Below are 19,982 nucleotides of genomic sequence, written 5' to 3' on the forward strand. Positions count from 1 at the left end.
CACAGACACGCCCATGGCACGTACGCACTCACGCTGTCGGAGCGGGCGTCCGTCTCCGGTTGAGAGGACGTGACGGGTGCGTGCTGCGGCGCAGCAACAGCAACAGCTCCAGTGGCAGTAATAGGCGGGCTCGGTCAGCAATCAATCAGTCAATCGGCGCTCAGACCGAGGCGAGGCGAGACGAGGGTAGGCAACCGAATGCGAAAAATTCGCGATGCGTCGTTTAGCTTTTGGAAATCCGACGAGTGAGCGAGTATAGATACATAACTAAAGAGAGAGCTGAGAGAGCGACCGAAAAAACCAGCGAATCAAACGACAACGACAACGACGACGACGACGACAAGCTGCAATAATGCACCAAGGAAGCGCACGCGCAGCATGACGAGATGCCTGCCTGCCTGCCCGCCCGCCCTTCAGCAAACCACAAAAAGCACCATCGACGCATCTGACTGACTGGACTGGGACGTTTGTGCTCTCCACGATAGCTGCCTACCCACAGTATCTCCCACGTATTAGTGCGCTCCAAGCGACCACCTACTACATACATGGCCAAGATCTCGATGGATGATAAGCAGACGAATGATGGCAAGGCAGGAGGACATGATTTGCAGCAGGAGGCTTGGGGCATGATTGCGATATCAATGTAGCATCCATCCATCCACCGTCCCATCACATCCATCACCCATGGGGATTCCCGTTGCCGTATCTCACCTGCAGTCCCAAAATCCCAAGCGGACGTCTCTATCTGATCGAGATTGCGGCTATCTTCACGTCGCGAGCGAGAGAGCGTTGATTTTCGCCTTGGCTCTGATGCCGGTGTCGGTGTCGGTGCTGCGGCCAATGCTGTTCTTGTTCCCATCACTACCAGTATCCGTATCGCTGTTGTCATCCGCAGTTCGCAAAGGCTGGGCAAGCAAGCGGCTATGTAGACAAATCTCTCAGAATGAGAAGGGTGGTGGGGGTTAGGGGTAAAGATGAGTTTTGAAGGATTGGGAGCAAAGCAACGAGACAGCGGCACTCACCTGACCTGCTTTCAACACCCTCATGGCGAAACCTCTCTCTCTTCTCGCAGTAAAGTTTGACGCAAAAACTCCAAGTCTCAGTAACTAACCCGTGATGATGACTCCCGTGATGATGCATGCATGCAACGCGTGTATGTACTGCCGTACATGTAGGTTGTAAATGGTTGAAGGAAGTGTGTTGGCAAACGTCACTGACTGACTGACTGACTGACTGACTGGCCAACAACGACGACTGCCGGGCTTCCATTGTCCGTGAAGCTGGCGAGCAAAAGCGCCGCGTCGTGGGCAGTCGAGTGGTGACATGGATGGCAGACAGCAGCAGCAAGAAGCCAGCCAGGAATGGCGATGAGATGGATGGTCAAAAAATACATGGGAAGAAAACTAGTGGAGAGAAGCGCAAAGAGAGACAACCTGAAGTCGAGATGACCGACCAAGCAAGCCCGCCAGAATTAGATGAGCGGAAGAAGTGGCAGTGGTGGTGCCTTGTATGGAGAGCGACAAGAGCAGCAGGATGAACAATCAGCTACATAGGCAGGTAGGTATAGAGTTTTAGCCAGGGGCGAGGATGGATCGATCCATCCTCCCGTGTAGATATTCACACGATGCGGCACGACACACGTCCATCCAGGCGTTGAAAAACCACCGCCGCCGCCTCTGTTCCTTCCTGTCTGGCTAACCAACACGTCTTTCTGTGCTCCATCTGTCTACGCTCCCATTCATCACCAGGAACTTCACCTCGCGCCACTCACATGGCTTCCTTCAACATCGAGCTTGTCTGCCCCCCAACCCCTTTCTCCTCCTCGCTCCCCGCTCCCACCAGGACAGGAAGACGTCAGAAACTTGGAAAGATGCGTCGTTGGCATATATAGTTTTTTGAAAACAGATGGAAAATGTTTCCTTCTTTAGTTCTCTCTCTCCCTCTCCTCTGGTTGGCCTTGCAGCCTCCCCGTCTTTCTTTCCTTCTCCTCGTCCTCATCCACCAAACGCAACCAAAAAGTCAAAAACGTAATATGTGACGGCCGTACAGAGATATGACATGGGATGATTTGGATAACGACAAGTAGTAGTGCAATCGGGGATCGGCCGTATCTATCAACCGGCGGCCAAGTAATCGTAGCAGCAGCAGCCGAGGTGGAGGGGAAAAAGGAGAAAAGATCTTGTGTTGGGAGAAAACAATCAAGAAGAAGAAGAAGAAGAAGAAGAAAAAGGAGTTTGTTACAGTGGAGGAAAATGACAGAATCATGCGGAGAGAGGATGATGGTTAGAGGAACGACGAAGCAATAAACAAAAACAACATTTTTGATCTTCAAAATCAGGGTATAATGTTTACGGCCACCAGTTCATCCGCTTGTACGATTCTATCACGTTTTCCAGCTCTTCCTTTGTGAGTTTGGCGTGTTTGTATCTGTACGAAGAAGACGTCGTCAGCAAAAAAGCCCCTCAAAACAGTAATCAGAAGAAAACAACTCACTCAAACCCAGTCTCCTTCTCAAAGAAACTGCCGTCCAGGCTCAAGTCGGTGTCTTTGAGCAGCTCCTTCTCCATAAACGGGCTCAGCGGGCCCGACTTGGAGATGCCCGCCTTCTCCTGCAGCTCGGCCCAGGGATCCAGCGTCTCGTCATTGACGTCGTCAACGACGTGTTCCAGGTTCAGCCGGGCAAATGCCGAGATGAGAGTGCCGTGGAAACCAGTCGGGATGTTGAAGGTTTCGTGTATTAAGTTGGCCAGGATTCCTTGCGCTACACAGGAACACGACTGGTTAGCGAATCCAGTAATATTGCGAGACAAATTGCTGGTTTTCACTTTCTCCCCCAACCACACTTCCGAAACGCGTCTCAGAGAATGGCAGGATGCGAGGAAAGGCTGGGGCTGGGGGGCTGGCTGATGCTGTGGCGCAGCAGCAACGAAAACTTACAGGTTTCGGTATGATCCACGATGTTGAAGACGACGGGCTGCGTCTTTTTGTTTTGCGTGTACCAGTTGGCTGCGGTCCACATGGCTCTGCTGACATCCTCGACGTGCACAGTGTTGGACCGCAGCTCGTCCTTCCACAGCCATTTCATCTCCTTTCCAAGCGATTGGTACACCCTTGCCATGCAGAGAGCCGTGGCCAAGAACTTGCTCGTGTACGGCCCGTAGACGTGCGGCAGACGTATTATGACGAGGTTGAGGCCCTCGACCTTGGACAGGTCCTCCTCGGCCTGCAGCTTCCACTTGGCCACCTTCAACCACGGCTTCAGCTTGTCCGTCTCCTTTCGCGGCGTGCCCTCTGGCTTGTAGACCATGCCCGTGCTCAGCTCGACGAAGCACTTGACCTTGCGCTTGGCGGCCTCGCGGCCGACGGCCATGGAAAGCGCATACGAGCGCACCTTGTAAACCTCGTCTTCCTGCGAGTAGCGCGTCTCTCCGCCGCAGTTGAAGACATAGTCCCACGGCTGTCCGTTTTCGCGGTCAAAGATGCGGCCGAGAGATTCTGTGTGGGCCCCCAGGCCTCGTGCATTAGCGTTGGACCCTTCAACTTGCGCTTGGATATCTCGTGTCACTCACGTTCCCGGGACGCATCCGCCTGCATGAACTTTTGCTTGGAGCAGGCCTCGGAGAATTCTGGCGCCAGCCATGCAAGCTCGGGCAGGTGCTTGTCGACGATGCGCACCTCGGAGGCAAGGTCGTGGTCATGGACGTGCTTGGCCAGAAAGCGGCCAATGTAGCCTGCAGGATCGAGGGCGGATTAGCAAGTGGTCTTGGTGGAGGAGGAGGAGGGGTGGGTGCATGAAGACCGCAACGTACCCAGGCCGCCGATAATCAGCACCGAAGGCTTGTCCGCAGGCTCGCCCATGGTGAGGAAGGTAGATTGGAGAGGAAAGCCTCGAGGCGTCTGCGGCAAAGCTGGAACCGGAGCAGTCGCGGGCGTTGTAGCAGCGGCGGCGTCGGCGAGGGCGTGGAAGATGGCGACGGCGATTCGAGGACGAGGGGCTGCGGTCAGCGAGAGCCGTCAAAGAGGGCGTGGGCGCTGTCGAGGATGTAAAAAGGGCAGAGGTGTAGAGGAAAGCAGAGGTGGATTGAGAGGTTGAAACAGCGAAACAATTGGCAAGTGTCAGTCGGTGGTGGTGTAGTGTCGGGGGTCGCTGGGATGAGGCGGGTTGCAGCAAAAGGGAGGGATGATTCAGGCACGAGAGAGAGGTCTGGGAGGGGGTCGCGTATTGCTTTAATTGACGCTGAGGGCAGACAGCAGATCAGCAAATTTAACTCGTCTGCTCATCATGCGGCCGTCGCTCAGGACGCAGGCGAAGATTTATTCGACGACCATCAACTGTGGCGTCGTGTTGATGGACACCTATAGCACCAACACGCATGCCCAGCAGCAGTCTCCCTCTCACCGCCGCCTCACTCCTTTTTTCGCAGGTCCATATCGTCGAAAAGCATCCTCAGCTCAGGCTGTTTCATGTGCCTGTGTATTGTAAAAAATCACGTCTGAGCTTCTTCGTCCGTCGTTTGCGCAGCGAGCCAGGGCATGAGAGAGCGCAGCACGCGGCCCCTGCCCTGGACAGCAATTATCATCATCGTCATCCACAATCTGTACGCGTGTGTAGCCAAGCGGGAGGTTCCAGCGGCATATCAGAGAAGCTTTTGAGATATATAATTCTTTGGTGGTGGTGTATCTGCATCTACATGTACTATACCTAGGTACTGCCTCCTCCTTTCTTCGCTGTGCCACAAGCCAAAAGGGCGGGAGCACGTGGAGCTGCCGAAGACCCCTGTCACTTCATCCACCTAGGTTGCCTCAGTCATGCACTCTTTTCAATTGGAGCATGGCACACCTTGAGCACTTGTTATTCTCCTCTATACCTAAACTCCAAGCACTCTGTGTACAGTCTATGATCCATTTTCATTGAATATCTATCGACCAACCATGCCATGCAAAGATCCGTCACGATCGTCCCGCCCTTGCATCATGTATGTATGTAGGCTCGGCTGCCCCAGTGCTCTCTCCGCATTGGGCGCGCGTCCTTCCGCCAGCCGAGTCGCTAAGCCAAACTTCCTCCAGAGATATACAGCCATCGGCCTCTGACGAGCAAACGCCCCCCGAAGCTCTGTGCCGGCCCGCTGCTCGCTATGCATGCATCGAAAATCAACCTTTTCCCAATGCATCCTCCTTTCCCCACTGACTCGCTTTTGAATACCGCTCTGGGTTCGTACTTCCAGGCTCGCTGCCCTCACCGCAAGCAATGCTAACAAAGTCTTGTCAACTCCTCAAAACTCCTTCAAAGCAAACCGTCTCTTGTCTAGATAAATCAAAACTCCCAGTTTTCGTCGACCGACTTGATCGCCCAGTCGAACTTTTCGCGCAGCGTCTTGGAGAAGAAGCGCTCAATTGGCACGTTGAACTTCTTGGTAAAGACGACCGTGAGGCGAGGGTCAATGTAGTTCTGCCACATGTTAGCCAACGCCCAGTTCATCTTGGTATAAGAAAACAACTTACGATCTTGGAGGTACCAAGCGCGACTTCCTTGTTGTTGTCCTTGTCCTCCATTTGGACCTTCATCGTCTCGATGCGCGTCTGGAGCTTCTCGACTTGGCTCTCCAGCTTCTCAACCGTGACGCCCTTGCCCTCGGCTTCGACCTTGCCCGTCTTGTTCTCTTTTTTGAACTTCTTCTCCAAATCGTCCGCCACCTCGAGTCGCTCCTCAAGCTCCTTAGGCTTCATCGGCTTCTCTCCGTCGGCAATGCGCTTCTCGTTGTCCTTTTCAAACTTTTTGCGAATCTTCTCCTTCTGCTCTTCAACCAAAGCATTCTGATGCGACTGAACCCACTCCTGCGTCAAGTCTTCGGGCAGCGCAAAGTACTCGGCTCCCTTCTTCTTCTTGATCTTGGGGTCGAGGTCGATCATCATCTGCTTGGTCCGCCACTGCTGGTACCGAAGACCGTTAATCTTCTCTAGCATCTTCTCAATCGACGCCGCGTGGCTGGCGGCGACCGTTCGCTTGTGGTTGCAGAGAATCGCCACCCTGCGGTTGGCTTCGTTGTAGTCCTTGACCTTCTCCGCAATTGTTCCCGTCGACTTCATCTCCTTGAGCAGGGTCGACATGGTGTACGAAGCATTGTACGTACGGAACACCTTGGCAGTCAAGCCTGGCATGTACGTGCTCAAGTACTTGTTGAGGCCGGACGTGGTCAGTCTGTCAAAGATTTCGTCGCCGTCCTTCTTCGGAGCCTTCTTGAAGATCTTGAGATTCTTGAACACCTGGGTGTCGACCTCGACTTCGTCGTAGAACCGGATGCTGTCCTTACCGAGAAAGTCAAACACAACCTTGTTGGGCGGCTTGAGCGTCACGTTCTCAAACTTGAGGGAGCAGCAGCCGACCGTGTCAGCCTCATCTTCACCCTTTTCGTTACCGGCACGAAGTGCGAACTTGTCGATGAGGTAGACAGCTGTAGCGCGTTGTCTATCCGCCATGACCTCAGACTTGAGGTCGCGCGTGTAATCCTTGCGGATGCGGTCAATGTGCTTCTTCAGCTCTCTGGCCTTTTCGAACTTCTTGTAGTCACTTTGACCTTTGATATCCGAGTTGGCGGCCAACATGACGTACTTGTAGGCCATGTTGATGTTTTCCTGCCACATCGCGAGCCACGTTCCCGTCTGGTCATGCTTGACTTCTTTCCACTTGTGACCAGGAGGGGGCGGCGGCACTCGGGCCTCCTTGCCAATGTTGATGGTGATTTGCTCAGGCATCACTCGCTTCTTGACCTTCCCCGTCTTTGGGTGGTCGCCACGTCCACGGAACAGTCCAGGAGGCTCAACACGGAAGTTGCCCACCTTTTGCTTGCGGCCGTCCCACATGCAGTACATGTAAGGAGCCTCGGCTTCATCCTTTGCGGCCTTGAGAGCTTTCTTCTCGGCCGCTGGCAATGCCTTCTTGGCCTCGCGCTGAGCGTCGTAGTACGCAAAGATGTCCTGAAAGTCACACTTTTCAAACTTTTCAATCTTGATCTTTTCGCCCTTGGGACCCTTGCCGTGGCCAGTCTCGTCGAGCACTTCCTTGAAGTCGTGGAAGAAGTTCTTTTGAAAGGTGGGGTTCTCCACGTTGTGCGTTGAATTGAGCATGGAGCCGAAGAATGTGGCAATCTCCTCAGCGTCCTTGTGGAGGGAGACTGGAACGCCGTTGTACTTCATCTTGATGTGTGAAGGAAGCGGTTCATATTCTGGGGGAAAGACGACGCCGTTGTGCTCAAGCGTTGTCCATTTGTTGGTTCCGTCGCCTGTGTTTGGTGCATCCCACCACCTGTACTCTTCCTCCTCCGCTTCAGCCTCCTCATCCTGCTCGGTCTCTTCCTTCTTGGCAGCCTTGCCCTTGGCAGCAGTCTTCTTGGCCGGCGCTTGAGTCTTGGTTGCAGCGCCCTTTTTGGCTGCTGGGGCCTTTTTGCTGAGAGGGACATCGTCATCAGATTCCTCTTTCTTGACGCCGTTGGCCTTCTTCGCGGCGGGCTTCGCGGCAGGCTTCTTGGCAGGCTTCTTCTTTGCCAGTGGCACGTCGTCATCGCTTTCGCTCTCGACCTTATTCGCCTTCCTCTTGCTGACACTGGTTTTGCGCTCTTGGGCCCGGATGGCCTTGGCCTCCTTCTCTGCGTTGTTCTCGATCTTTTTCTTCTCGTTGGCCAGCTTCCTGCCGAGCGGTACGTCCGAGTCAGACTCTCCAACGTCTTCAGGCTTCACCTTGGGAGGCTTCTTGCCCACGTTGCGAGCCAGAGGAACGTCGCTGTTTTCCGAGTCTGAGGCGTCCTGGAGAGGAGTCGTCTTGCGCCGCTTACTCTAAGGGAAGAGTCAGCGGAGAAACATCAAAGGCGGAGGTGGGGGACGCACCAGAGGCTTATCATCGTCGTCTGAAGAGCCTGAGGCTTCCTTGTAGCAAGTGCCATTGACGCTGGCGCGTGATTTACGTTTGCCGTTCATGGCCCCATTCGTAGCTGGGGCATCGACGTCCATCGGTTCGACGGGACCGTTGCGTATCGAGATGCCGGGCTCGAGCTGGCCGTTGGACATGGGTGCGTCCTTGTCCATGGCTTGATCGACGCTCTTGGGAATGGTGTCGGCAGAAACGGCTATAGACATGTCAGTAGGACTCGAGGATTGAGACGAATTGCGCGAGGGACTATGGGTGAAGTCGAGGCACGCGCCTGTCTCGGCAGGGTGAACAGCGAAGTGAGGGTGTGCCTCAGCCGAGCGCCGTGAGACGGGACGTACCTCCATTGGTCTTGCTCTTGACGAGCGGCGTATCGCTGTCGGAGGCGGACATGGTTCGTGAGGGACGGCGTCGGTGATAGGTGGGCGCGGGTGAGAGGTCGAATCGAAGCCTTCGCTCAGCTGCAACAGCGCGGTGGGTGGCGCCGAGTCGAGCAAAGATGCGCGAGGTTGATGGTGTCGGAAGTGGAAGATTGGTGGGCAGGCGGCTGCGGAGGCCTACGCGCACCAAAGCAAAGGTATACAGGCGGTTGATGGTGGCGAGTAGTAGAGAGCGGAGCGAGCGTGAGGAGGAGGTTTGGGGAAGAAAAGAGGGAGAAGAGAGGTCCAAAGGGTTAAGGAAAGCTTAAGGTGCTGCCGGCCGAACCACGTGACTTTTGCGCTAAGGAAACCGAACTCACGGCAAGTGAGGCACGACGCGAGCATCACAGCTTCTCTGTCCGCCGTCCTCTTAGCCGGAGCACCTCAACCCTGCACCTTTGCATCCATCCATCTCCCCTCCCTCCGCCAGCTCTACGGTCGCCATGATGCTCTCGAGGGCTGCCCGTCCGGCCCTGCGCGCTGGCGCCGCCGCCATCCAGTATGCAACTTCCGATCCCCAGTCCTACACCCCTCCCGCCGACCTCTTCCACATCCATTGCCATCCGGATTCTAACTGTGCTTCGCAATTGGCAGGCCTGCAACCTTCAATGTCGCCCCCAGCGCCGGCTACGCTACCCTCCGTGAAATCGAGGGCCGTCTCAAGTCGATTCGCAACATCGAGAAGATCACCAAGACCATGAAAATCGTCGCCTCGACCAAGCTCACCCGAGCTACCAAGGCCATGGAGTCTTCGCGCGTCTACGGTGCCACCTCGAACGAAGTCTTTGAGAAGGCCGAGACCAAGCCGACCGAGTCGGAGAACCAGAAGAACCTCATGATTATCTGCAGCTCTGACAAGGGTCTCTGCGGTGGTATCCACTCCGGTCTGTCCAGGTACACCCGCAAGCTGCTCTCTACGCAGCCCAACACCGACCTCGTCATCCTCGGCGAGAAGTGCAAGGCGCAGCTCTCCAGAGGTAACGCCAAGGCCATTCAGCTCAGCTTCGCCGGTGTCGGAAAGGACGTCCCTACTTTTGCGGACGCCCAGGCGATTGCGGACCAGGTCTCTCTGCTGCCCGGCAAATACGACTCCGTCCAGATCCTGTACAACAAGTTTGTCAACGCTCAGAGCTACGAGCCTACCATCATCGATGCGCACTCCGAGGAGGCCATCCTCCAGTCGAGTCAGTGGATGATCTGAGTCTCCCATTGTCCGTTGCTAACACAATATAGGCAACATCTCCGCTTTCGAGCTTGACGAGGAGGTTGTTGCCAACCTCAAGGAGTACGCTCTGGCCAACTCGTTATTCTGGGTAAGGTTGACCAGTAACCTGGAATTGGAAATTGAGGCTAATGCTGTTTAGGCTCTGGCCGAGGGCCACGCCTGCGAGCAGTCAGCTCGTCGCAACGCCATGGATGTAAGTTTAATCCGTATCCAAAAGGAAGAGCCTCTGCTGATGAATGCAACTTTAGAACGCCTCCAAGAACGCCGGTGACATGATCACCAAGTTCCAGATTCTCTTCAACCGCACTCGCCAGGCCGTCATTACTGGTGAACTGGTTGAGATTATCACTGGTGCCGCTGCCTCTGAGGAGTAGACGGGTGGCATTTGGTAATTTCCATCCTGCATATGCTGGAGCGATCAAATCACTTGATGTGTACGTAGAATACAAACCAGCGCTTCTGATATCCCTTGTTGGTTAGATATTTGCCTGTCCAAACTCATGATCTGTTGCCGCCGTACCAGAAACATTCTGGATCTTTGCCTTGTTGCTGCGGATACAAAGTCGGGAAAGGGAGTATATACTCAACAACGGGCAACTCAGTCCATGCAGTCGGATGTGGTACCCATCATGTTGCCACACGCTTATTGGTTAACCAAAATAACAGACAGCTTCGCCTGTGCCAAGCAGCGCAGGGGAACGTTTGGGCCGTATTGGTACATTCAACATTCCGCGCACCAAAGGAATGCGTTGTGACGTAAAAGTCCTTGAAACGTCTAGGCTGGCCTATTCCGAAGCCTTGAAGTCCAGAAAGGGCCAAGGTAAACGCATCCCCGTTTGTCTTGAACTCAACTGTGAGCCTGGTCGGTGCTCGGGAATATGGCTTGGCTGACGGGAAAGAATGCCGCGTCCTGGTGCAACGTCATTGACCAGGGCCCGAGAAACTTGTGAGAGACGTTGGACCAGACAAGAGATAGGTAGCCACGTCAGTATGTAAGTGTCCAAAATGGGACGACACCCAGGATGCGTTTCGGACAACTTCGACTAAAGCGCTCAAGGTCTTCTTCCCGTCCCATCCGCGTTGGCATGGTCTGCCTGGGCTCCACCATTTTCACATAGTCTTTTTTCATGCATGTATTTTGAGGCCAAAGCGAATCATGGAGAAGCTTGTTTGCAGTACAGCCCACTTAGGATACGAATCGCTGCCCGCACTTGCGGAGCTAAGTCCATTGGCCAGAAAAATTCGACGCTCCCATGCTGCTGCGGCGTAAGCACATGCTTCATCCGTCGGATCGAGTAGGGATGCCCTTCTAAAGAGCTGTATGCTGACACCTGGGGAGCTATCAACATCCGTTTTCTAAATCTTCAACGCAAAACCAAGTCCGGTTAGCCCCCACCAAGTCCAGCAATGTTTCGACTGCTATTGGTGCCTTGCGGATAGTCTTCACACATATTCACCTGTAACAAAACAAGGCTGCCTTGGGTGCAGCTTCAAAACTGTAAGAATAGCCACTAGTGACAACGCTGTAGTTTCGGGACCCGAGACAGCCGCGTAGCGCCCCCATCATTGAGCTGAACCAGCTGTCAATCGTTCTCTTTTGTTTGGCTAGTACTTCATGCGAAGCTGCCTTCCTTCCTTGGCTCGAGAAAAGTTCGTGGGTAGTCGTTGGTTCACACAGGACGGTTGCGCACCGCGCTCAAAGCTCCACCCACGACACCATGTCTACCTTGACGATTGCTCCTAGCAACGCAACCACAACAAAGACGCGCCTCGTCATGGACAGAGGCACGTCTGCCCGAGCCTCCGGTCATCAGTCACCCAATCTCTCCGCTGCGGCGGTCGCATCGATGGAGAGCTTTTCCTTTGGAGCTTACAGCCCCTTGGGTGCTCCCAAGTTCAAGTTGCCCGGCGCGACAATCAAGAAGGAGAACGATCTCCGCAAGACGCTCAATGGAATCAAGCACCTCTATTTCGAGCGCCGCTACAGGCAATGCGCCACGACTTGCGAGGAGCTTTTGAGTGGCAAGTGTCGGGAGGTTTGTTCTTCTTCGGACGAGCTACCATCACTATCAACTGACGCTTTTGATATTAGGCCATTCCTTTGATCCGTACCTTCCTCTACTTCTACGCTGCAGTCTCGTATGACACGCTTGCCCAAAGCATGCACAATCGTTCTAGGGCAAAGAATCCAATGCTCGAGCAGGCCGGAGAGCTATATCAAAAGGCTCTGGATACCCTTCCCGTTCCTGCGTCTGGCGAACAAGACAAGGAATCTGTCAAGACAGCCAAGGTCCATTTCTCTTCTACCAGTCTCGTCGAGCCTCAGCGCCAGCTGCCAAGTCCTCCTCTGAAGAAGAACAAGGGCGAAGAAACCCCGGCGACTCCTCGCGACTCTCGCCGTGACTCGATGCTCTCCGTCGTCTCCTGGATCACTGGTCTGAATAGTCACGTCGATGCCTTCTCCGACAGCGACTATGCTGCCCATCCAAGCGTCAAGAAGCCGTCCCCTCTCCGCATCATCAAGAACCGCTTCTCACAGCACCTGGACGCGGACAAGGAGAAGACTCCCGAGTCTCCCACCAAGACACGTCCTCAGCGCAACACTGACGCAGCGCCTTTGACTCCTCCCTTCGACAAGCAGCCTCTGGCGCCTATTCTCAAGACTCCGACCCGCCAGCGCACCCCATCAGTCACGACTCCTCCCAATGGCCCGAAGCCTACCTACAACAGCACCACAACCTTGGCCACCATCCCCGTCACTCCCACCGACTCGCGCTTCCCCGGCTTCATCGACAGCGGCCTCCGCGCTCGCCTGGCCAAGGACGACTCTCCCGACGTCCATCGCTCCTCCAGCCAGCACAGCGCCCGCGTCGCCCGCTACAACGCCGAGCTGGCCACCTTCCACGCCATGCTCGTGGCCCACGTCGAGACTGTGCGCAAGCTTCTCGGAGTGCCAGCGAGCCCTGGCGTCTCACGCACCGCCTCCGCAGTCCCCTCCACTCGTGCCGCAAGCCGCAACATGACCGACGAGGAGCGCGCCGCTCGCATCCTCAGGGGCAGAGAGAGGGGCTGGCAACGCGAGCGCTGGGACGGAAGCCGCTATGAGGAGTTGCGCAACAGGGCCTTGGGTGACCTTTAGCAACTCAAACCTGCTTATTTCGAAAGTGGCAATGCCTGTTTTCGTCTCTTTAGCTCACGCGGAGCTTTCGATTCTCCCGTCTTAAACGACGCTGATTGGCCTCGGCCATTTTGACCTCGGGCTCTTTTGACCTCGAAACTCCCAGGGTGGTCACTGGGACGCTTTCCAACTTTTCTTTTCGCTGTACATTAATTCCTGGGGCCACCCTGGCCTGCCTGCAGCATGGTTGACTGCACTGGGGACGAACGGATGGATGGGCATTAATGGTCGGGCTTCATCAGGCGCAATGGAGTTTAGGTCCTGGAAGTGGCGTATCAAGTCGAGTGGTAGTCCATAGCAAGCATCCGGACCTTCAATCACCCTTTTTTACGATTCCTTCGACGCATGTTCATAGCTGCTTTCGTGCGTTGCGATTTCCTTCACGGCCAAGTTTTGCTTGGCTTTGGATTAGATGTATGTAATGGCCAAGTTGATTCCATAAGATCCTTTATTTACTCTCGAAAACAGAAGATAGGCCCTAAGTGGTCCTGAGTGGTAAGGGGTCGCCCCTGACCCCAGGTCTCGTTGACCGCGGATATCAGCTTTTTTCAACCCAGGTCTAACCCATCGAAAACGCCCATCCAAGCCCCAAACTCCGTAGCTATGCAAGACTCGACAGAACGTGGTGACACTTGAAGAGGGTCATCGAAACTACCTCGCCACATTCTCCAAGTTCTTCTTCATGATCTGGCACTTGGTCTTCAGAGCCTTGACGCTCTGGATGAAGATGTCGTCCGAATCAAACTGTCCCGTGCTCTCGACGCTGAAGATAAAGTGGTCCCGCACGCGTCCCAGCTTCACCTTGTCCTTGAACTCGTCGTGGCGCAGGCATTCCCTCGTAACGGTGTCCTTGAACGGGTTCTTCACGACGGCCTTGATTTCGCCCTCGTGGCCCTCGTATCCGCTCTTCTCTCGCCTGGCCTCTTCCCTGGTTATCGGAACTTCTTCGATAACGCCGGGAGGAAAGCATCGCGCAAACTTGTGCGCGTCGGCGCCGATAATGGGCTTGGTGATTTCGATGTGGGGCAGTAGCCGGTACGTAGCAGTTGCGACGGGAGAGAACTTGGTGTGATCGGCGCCGATTCCCTTGATACAGTGCATGGACAGTTGGATTGATTGACCAGGACGCATCTTTGCGATCAGGATGTCGGGGTAGGCGGGTCGGATGGCATTTTCGCCAGCGAAGAGCTGCTCCTGGTTGCCGTGGGGAAGGAATTTGATCTGGTGGGCGTATACTAGATCGAAATTAGTGAGAGCAGCAATCGCAGGGGCAAATGTGACGCACCACTCGAGTTGACAAAGATCTTCTTGGGATCCGTCTCGCCCTTTCGCGCCAGATTTTTGCCATCCGGGTGCCATTCGCAAGCAACATTCAGGTCGAGAACGACAGTGTTGTAGTCCGTCCGCTGGTCTTCCTCCTCTTCCGAACCAGGAGCCTTCTTCTTGTACCATTTCATCTGCTTGATTGCTTCGGGGTTTCCCTTGAGCGGGATAAGTCCTAGGCGATGGGCCAAGACCTCGTCCTGTATGATGGAGGTGTTTTTGACAATGTAGACATCTTCGATAGAAATCGTAGGGATCTCGGCAATCATGATGCGGCGGAAGGCGTTTGCGACAGCGGTGTCGATGCCGACAAGGGAAAACTGGGTGTCGTACTGCTCATGCTTGTGGAAGTCGACCTTGAAGCTCTGTAGAAGGTCAGTCGAGTGTGGTAGATTGGGAACTGACTAGACTTACGTTTCTAAACCTTTGCAGGTCCCATTTGTGGTCCTCGCCGGGATAGTGGCCGGGGAAGTCGGTCGAGGTAATGTTCGAGACGTGCTCAGCGTGGACGCCGACAATCTTTGCACGAGTTAGAGGACCCGGGAATAAGATGAGGGGGTACTCACCCTGCGCTTCTCAACCTCCTCCTGGCTCGGTTCTCTGAATTGGCCCATGGTGTATGTCGGCGTGAGTTGGGATGTTGCGAATCGCGGAACGTCGAAAAAAGTTCCGAGTAGTGTGATGGCGCGGGCGGAACCATAATTCTGCCGCCCCAGGTTTCACCGCCCCCTCGGGCAATCCAATCGTTGATCTCATCATTCGCTTTACTAAGTTCGACCTCCATCATCACCTCTCCACTCTACCTTTCCATCTTCAATCCCGCTTTCTTGTTGCATAGGGCCTGGCGTTGCTCAGAAGCAACAATGCCTGTTTCCTTTGCTCGTTTCGCTGGCCAGACGGCCAGGCGTATGTGCCTCCACTCCCAGACGCCACGCACTGCCCTCCCACAACAGCTCCGTTCGGCCCGCTGCCTCTCGACCTCCCTTCCCCGCCACTATGCGCAGTATGCGACCGAGAGTCTCGAAGGTGGACCGCCAGGAACGCGCCTTGTCAGCGCAGATGCCGACTTCAAACCAATGGAGAGTGAAATCGACGTCGGCGAGGCGGGCAAGCGCAAAGTGCGCCACTACACTGTCAACTTTGGACCTCAGCACCCGGCCGCGCATGGTGTATTACGTCTGATTCTGGAGCTCAATGGTGAACAGATTGTCCGGGCGGATCCACACGTTGGCCTGCTTCACAGAGGCACCGAGAAGCTTATCGAGTACCGGACATATCTGCAAGCGCTGCCCTATTTCGATCGTCTGGACTATGTCTCGATGATGACGAATGAACAATGTTACTCGCTTGCTGTGGAGAAGCTGCTCAACATCGAGGTCCCGGAGCGCGCAAAATGGATTCGGACATTGTTTGGAGAAATTACGCGCATCTTGAACCACTTGATGTCGGTCTTATCGCACGCCATGGACGTTGGTGCGCTAACGCCCTTCTTGTGGGGCTTCGAGGAGCGTGAAAAGCTGATGGTAAGCTCCGGCCTCTTCCGGTGCGCCAATGCTTTGACATTCGTGTGATTGATGCTTTTCAGGAATTTTACGAGCGTGTCTCTGGTGCCCGTCTTCACGCCGCCTACGTTCGCCCGGGTGGTGTCAGCCAGGACTTGCCCCTTGGTCTGCTGGACGACATTTACCAATGGGCCACCCAATTCGGCGACCGCATCGACGAGACCGAAGAACTTTTGACCGACAACCGCATTTGGGTTGGACGAACACAAGGAGTGGGAGTCGTTAGCGCTGCTGATGCTCTCAACTACAGCTTTACTGGTGTTATGCTCCGTGGATCGGGCGTGCCCTGGGACGTGCGCAAGAGCCAGCCCTACGACGCTTATGACCAAGTTGAGTTCGATGTCCCCGTTGGCCAAAACGGTGACTGCTACGACCGCTACCTCTGCCGCATGGAGGAGTTCCGCCAATCCCTGCGCATTATCCACCAATGTCTCAACAAGATGCCCGCTGGTCCGGTCAAGGTCGAGGACTACAAGATTGCCCCGCCACCAAGGGCTGCCATGAAGGAAAATATGGAGGCTCTTATCCACCACTTTTTGCTTTACAGCAAGGGATACTCGGTTCCGCCAGGAGAGACTTACAGCGCGATCGAGGCACCAAAGGGTGAGATGGGTGTGTTCCTCGTCAGTGACGGCAGCGAGAGGCCGTACAGATGCAAGATCAGGGCGCCCGGCTTTGCTCATTTGGGCTGCTTCGACCAAGTTTCAAGAGGACATTTGCTTGCTGATGCCGTCGCCATTATCGGGACCATGGATTTGGTGTTTGGCGAGGTCGACAGGTAAGAGATGGATGATTGAGGTGCGCCTTGGACACAATGCAACGGGCAAACCACCTGTATATTGTTGTAGTTTGAGAGCCGACGGGACCGGGTTTCTTTGAGCGTTTTTGAATTTCATTCGACTTTCCATCCCGAAGAAATTACACAGAACTGGGACAGCATGCAAGAAAAACTAGATTTCGACGTGAGCGCTCGAGCGCCGCTTTAGAATCGAAGTGGCTTTACAACCCTGGTGCCAAAACCTTGGTGCTGCTGAATTGTCTATTGTGTCTACTTCTCAACCTCTTCTTGTTCCTCTGTGCTACCCACCCGATGCAGCTTGCTGCCAATGCGCTCGTCACTCTCGGCCGTCGCGCTCTCCACAGCTCTAGCCTCTATTTCTCGACATCTCCGCACCAGGTCGGTGATGTGGTCATCGCCGCTCTCGTCGCTGAGCCCAAGCAGCGCAGTCTCCAACATGTACAGGTACTCCTTGTTCTCGCCGCTCGGCCCCTTGCTCCTCAAAATGTGCTCCGCCAGCGCCTGCGGGTCCTGCGGCCCCGTGAACTGCGGGTTCTCGGGCAGCCCAATGTACACCATGCAGCGTATGGGGTTTGGCTTGGGGTTGCTCGCCGTGGGTGCCGGGTGGAAGGGCGTGTACTGGATGCTGTACCCGTTGATCTCGCGAATGTCCAGGTACTCGCGCATCTCGGCCGCGTGGCTCGACGGGATGTGGTAGGCGGCGCCCCAGACCCGCTCGCCCGGCGCATCGTGCTGCATGTTGTCAACTTTGGACTTGGGGGGTGGTGGTCGTTCAGGGGGCCAGGCGAACGTGGTCGGTCAGCGTTTCCCAATGCGCACGGTCGATGAGCGTCGCGACGCGCCCTGGGGCCTCGGGCGTTCCTCGATGGTCTTGGCTGTGCGGACGTACATACGTGTCAGCCCTTCGCGCGGAATGTTGGGTAGACGTGGTTTATCTGGCGCTGGTGTACCTTGCCTAAGAAGTCATTTCCTAGTTCTTAGCTTTTGCACTTCCTCTTTGCCCGCGTACTATGGACGCCGTTCTTCCTCGACATACCTGCCAGAATCGGCGCACGTAGCCATCGATGTATCCAGGAACGCGCTCATCTGCAGCACGCGTCAGTCGGACCAGAACGGCGGTGGAGAAGCGCTGCTAGAAGCAATCACCAAAATGCAGCGGGGGTTTCCATATGAGGCTTCTGCGTAGTCGTCTCAGCGCAAAGTTCATGGATTGGGGAACCCCGAAAGTGGCTCACCCGTAGCCAAACAACCAAAAGTCTTCCGCGGCCTGCGAGTCCCCCATCGTGCCGTTTGCGGTGCGAACAATGTTGGTGTTTTGCGGTGGGAAAATAATCGTGTTTATATCGAACAGCTTGGCCAACGTCATATGTCGACAGTGCACGTGCCCTCGCTCTCGCGTCTTTGCACACCATCCGGACGCGTCCGCCTTTATAATACCATATCTTTCGGGGTCTGCTTTCTCGACATTGGAAATACTTTGCCAACATGAAAGACTTCGAGAGCTCCGGACAACTCTCATCGGCTTCCGTTGCTAGCCGTCGCCTTCCTCGGTTTCAAGGGGCGGAGGTTGTTGCATTGCCCTGTTCAGGGACGAGGCGGGTGGCTTTGCCTCGAAAGGACAGACGGACTGCTCGACCGGACTGAATGGGTAATGTTGCGCGCTGGACGGCGAGTCATCCGTGGGGGGAACAGCGGAGGAGCCCATGCTCGCCGAAGAAGCCCAAGATGTTGATGGTTGAGGCTTCGTAGAGGTCGTCCATCCGGACGAAGTAAGACGCGTTGTCTGTCGGACCACTGCCGGTGTCCGGTGCGTTTATACGTCGTCCGTGGCGTGGCATCCAGGTAGGAGAGAGTGCAAAAGTTGTTGATGATGGTTTGGCAGGTCGAGCGGAGCGGCTGAGGCGGGATGCATTCGTCCGCCGGACGATGGGAGGTCTGGTTGCGAAAGTCGTGGCACACGTTGCTCGACTACTCCTTGGAACTCTACGCAAAAGACTTGGTGAAATCCAGTATCATTTGCCCAAGGCGCTTGAAAGCTCCCTGGATGCATACATTTTTTCTCGTTCGGGCTTCTGTGTGCCACGAATTTACCACGAAGCCTGGGAATAAACGTTAGTTTGCTGGACCAGCGTTTGTTTGTGGGACCAATCTTGTCCCCTGAACAAACTCGACCTCGAGTCCACTCTCTGTCGGCAAGCATTGCAATTTTCTTTGCCACTTTGAGCTCCGTGTTATGATGACCACGTCGGCTCCAGTACAAGCAACGAACCAGATGTCTTCGGCACTTGCACGAAGGGAGGAACTACACCTTGAACGCTTGTTTTCGAGCACGCCTCTTTCCCACGACAAGTTGCCGAATGCACACTCAATGCGGGCGGTTTAAAAGACCGGCCCAGGCGCACTCTCCGTCTCGAATTGAGATGTATCAGGGAGGTTGCTCCGCAGACCATACACTTGTGTCATCCGCATAGCTTTCTGTCCCGGCAATATCGCCATCGTCTCGAGGTGCCTTCTGCAACACAATCTAGATCACCCTGCAATGCATTAGAAAGATGCCCAAGCAACTACCACTTGCATCTCAGACTTCGGGAACAGCGAATCGCCTTCCAACCGACCAACTAAAATCGACCTTCCATAAACAGAGAGCCATGATGCGTCACCGCCAGCTATCACAGTAGCCACGCAGGACGCTACAACAGAAATGGCCGCCACAGCAATCTTCAATTCTCTCTCGCGCCACTCACTCACGGCTCTGCGGCTGGGCTGGCTGGCGACTCCAGCGGCTCCAGTCCCTTTGCCATGCCATGCATCACCGATCTCGCCGACTTGCGCAAAGTCAAAACCGCACCACAGCCATCTGGACCTGATCTGGATCTGCATGCGCGGGCACGCATGCCTACCCAACTCCTTTTTGGGCTGCATTTCAAGAGATGCAGAGATGGATGCCTATCTGGGAGACGAGGCGACGTAACCGCGCGTCTGTTTGACTTCTGTTTTCAGCTGTAGGTGCGGGTCGAGGTGCTATAGGCAGCTCTACTTTAAACAAGGCAGACATGACTCAGCTATGTCACTATGTACATGTAGTCAGGGAGCCAGCAGTCCACGCATGGGCGGCAGTCGAATGTCAGCGCTCTCTGTGGCTTCAGGTCTCTCCTGTTGATCCGTCAACTAACGGCGATCGACCTCTGCCTGGTGCGACAGCCTACTGGTCCGTGTAGAGTATGTAGGTACTCCAAGTCATGTACAGCGTACTTGGAGACATTGACTTGATTCAATCATCCTCTTGTACAGATGTACCTTTCGTCAACCCCCACGCGCGCCCACCACCACCACCGCCCATCAACCCCGCCTCCGATCTCTTTGCCCAATGCGGCAACAGAGGCAGGCAGGTCGATGAACGACGAATTGACGATGATGCCACTAACTCCGCAAGCAAAGCCACACAGAGCCATGCAGCCAGCTGAGCGTCGTCGGCTTGTCAGCGTCAATGCCAATCCACTTCGTTGCCACCGGCCACACCTCTTCGTTGTTCGCCCGCAAAATGAATGGATGCAT

General features: G+C 55.1%; 8 protein-coding genes across 8 annotated transcripts; 3 read left to right on the forward strand and 5 right to left on the reverse strand.

Annotated features, from left to right (window-relative positions):
• Positions 1–119: 119 nt before the first annotated feature.
• Positions 120–1,370, reverse strand: BKA78DRAFT_50243 (uncharacterized protein). The gene is made up of 2 exons (XM_066893286.1): positions 1,023–1,370; positions 120–921 (listed from the first exon to the last, which is right to left on the reverse strand). Exons 1-2 carry the CDS (start codon positions 1,267–1,269, stop codon positions 224–226), a joined length of 945 nt encoding a protein of 314 aa, XP_066739086.1. The 5' UTR covers positions 1,270–1,370; the 3' UTR covers positions 120–223.
• Positions 1,371–2,327: 957 nt separating this feature from the next.
• BKA78DRAFT_50156 (uncharacterized protein) lies at positions 2,328–4,115 on the reverse strand. The gene is made up of 5 exons (XM_066893284.1): positions 3,810–4,115; positions 3,570–3,731; positions 2,938–3,495; positions 2,494–2,761; positions 2,328–2,427 (listed from the first exon to the last, which is right to left on the reverse strand). The coding sequence occupies exons 1-5, from the start codon at positions 3,856–3,858 to the stop codon at positions 2,349–2,351; spliced, it is 1,116 nt and encodes a 371-aa protein (XP_066739087.1). The 5' UTR covers positions 3,859–4,115; the 3' UTR covers positions 2,328–2,348.
• A 1,311-nt stretch (positions 4,116–5,426) lies between these two features.
• On the reverse strand, positions 5,427–8,562 carry BKA78DRAFT_326438 (eukaryotic DNA topoisomerase I). Its single transcript, XM_066889433.1, has 3 exons — positions 8,263–8,562; positions 7,882–8,120; positions 5,427–7,830 (listed from the first exon to the last, which is right to left on the reverse strand). The coding sequence occupies exons 1-3, from the start codon at positions 8,312–8,314 to the stop codon at positions 5,476–5,478; spliced, it is 2,646 nt and encodes an 881-aa protein (XP_066739088.1). The 5' UTR covers positions 8,315–8,562; the 3' UTR covers positions 5,427–5,475.
• Positions 8,563–8,786: 224 nt separating this feature from the next.
• On the forward strand, positions 8,787–9,939 carry BKA78DRAFT_258973 (ATP synthase gamma chain; the record flags this gene model as incomplete). Its single annotated transcript, XM_066885326.1, has 5 exons — positions 8,787–8,839; positions 8,935–9,524; positions 9,574–9,653; positions 9,705–9,758; positions 9,814–9,939. The coding sequence occupies 5 exons, from the start codon at positions 8,787–8,789 to the stop codon at positions 9,937–9,939; spliced, it is 903 nt and encodes a 300-aa protein (XP_066739089.1).
• A 1,344-nt stretch (positions 9,940–11,283) lies between these two features.
• BKA78DRAFT_299895 (uncharacterized protein) lies at positions 11,284–12,704 on the forward strand (the record flags this gene model as incomplete). Its single annotated transcript, XM_066887125.1, has 2 exons — positions 11,284–11,601; positions 11,658–12,704. 2 exons carry the CDS (start codon positions 11,284–11,286, stop codon positions 12,702–12,704), a joined length of 1,365 nt encoding a protein of 454 aa, XP_066739090.1.
• A 419-nt stretch (positions 12,705–13,123) lies between these two features.
• BKA78DRAFT_326444 (DNA-directed RNA polymerase) lies at positions 13,124–14,710 on the reverse strand. Its single transcript, XM_066889434.1, has 4 exons — positions 14,633–14,710; positions 14,481–14,585; positions 14,029–14,431; positions 13,124–13,978 (listed from the first exon to the last, which is right to left on the reverse strand). Exons 1-4 carry the CDS (start codon positions 14,678–14,680, stop codon positions 13,395–13,397), a joined length of 1,140 nt encoding a protein of 379 aa, XP_066739091.1. The 5' UTR covers positions 14,681–14,710; the 3' UTR covers positions 13,124–13,394.
• Positions 14,711–14,929: 219 nt separating this feature from the next.
• On the forward strand, positions 14,930–16,410 carry BKA78DRAFT_357045 (nife hydrogenase-like protein; the record flags this gene model as incomplete). Its single annotated transcript, XM_066892155.1, has 2 exons — positions 14,930–15,589; positions 15,652–16,410. The coding sequence occupies 2 exons, from the start codon at positions 14,930–14,932 to the stop codon at positions 16,408–16,410; spliced, it is 1,419 nt and encodes a 472-aa protein (XP_066739092.1).
• A 266-nt stretch (positions 16,411–16,676) lies between these two features.
• BKA78DRAFT_258796 (ChaC-like protein) lies at positions 16,677–17,709 on the reverse strand (the record flags this gene model as incomplete). The annotated part of the gene is made up of 5 exons (XM_066885311.1): positions 16,677–17,159; positions 17,218–17,302; positions 17,444–17,513; positions 17,574–17,605; positions 17,663–17,709. 5 exons carry the CDS (start codon positions 17,707–17,709, stop codon positions 16,677–16,679), a joined length of 717 nt encoding a protein of 238 aa, XP_066739093.1.
• Between the last annotated feature and the right edge of the window lie 2,273 nt (positions 17,710–19,982).

The sequence above is a fragment of the Phyllosticta capitalensis genome (genome assembly GCF_038381095.1).
Source record: "Phyllosticta capitalensis strain CBS 128856 chromosome Unknown BKA78scaffold_12, whole genome shotgun sequence".
Lineage (NCBI taxonomy): Eukaryota > Fungi > Ascomycota > Dothideomycetes > Botryosphaeriales > Phyllostictaceae > Phyllosticta > Phyllosticta capitalensis.

Bases quoted from the DNA above. Each gene is read 5' to 3' on its own strand.
- BKA78DRAFT_50243 (XM_066893286.1), bottom strand. From the start codon at position 1,269: ATGGAAGCCCGGCAGTCGTCGTTGTTGGCCAGTCAGTCAGTCAGTCAG. The intron at 922-1,022 runs GTGAGTGCCGCT...TTGTCTACATAG, and splicing joins GGGTGTTGAAAGCAGGTCAG to CCGCTTGCTTGCCCAGCCTT.
- BKA78DRAFT_50156 (XM_066893284.1), bottom strand. From the start codon at position 3,858: ATGGGCGAGCCTGCGGACAAGCCTTCGGTGCTGATTATCGGCGGCCTG. The intron at 3,732-3,809 runs GTACGTTGCGGT...TCGATCCTGCAG, and splicing joins GCTGATTATCGGCGGCCTGG to GCTACATTGGCCGCTTTCTG. The intron at 2,428-2,493 runs GTGAGTTGTTTT...TTCTTCGTACAG, and splicing joins GAGAAGGAGACTGGGTTTGA to ATACAAACACGCCAAACTCA.
- BKA78DRAFT_326438 (XM_066889433.1), bottom strand. From the start codon at position 8,314: ATGTCCGCCTCCGACAGCGATACGCCGCTCGTCAAGAGCAAGACCAAT. The intron at 8,121-8,262 runs GTACGTCCCGTC...ACATGTCTATAG, and splicing joins CAAGAGCAAGACCAATGGAG to CCGTTTCTGCCGACACCATT. The intron at 7,831-7,881 runs GTGCGTCCCCCA...CTCTTCCCTTAG, and splicing joins ACGACGATGATAAGCCTCTG to AGTAAGCGGCGCAAGACGAC.
- BKA78DRAFT_326444 (XM_066889434.1), bottom strand. From the start codon at position 14,680: ATGGGCCAATTCAGAGAACCGAGCCAGGAGGAGGTTGAGAAGCGCAGG. The intron at 14,586-14,632 runs GTGAGTACCCCC...ACTCGTGCAAAG, and splicing joins AGGAGGTTGAGAAGCGCAGG to ATTGTCGGCGTCCACGCTGA. The intron at 14,432-14,480 runs GTAAGTCTAGTC...GACCTTCTACAG, and splicing joins ACCTGCAAAGGTTTAGAAAC to AGCTTCAAGGTCGACTTCCA.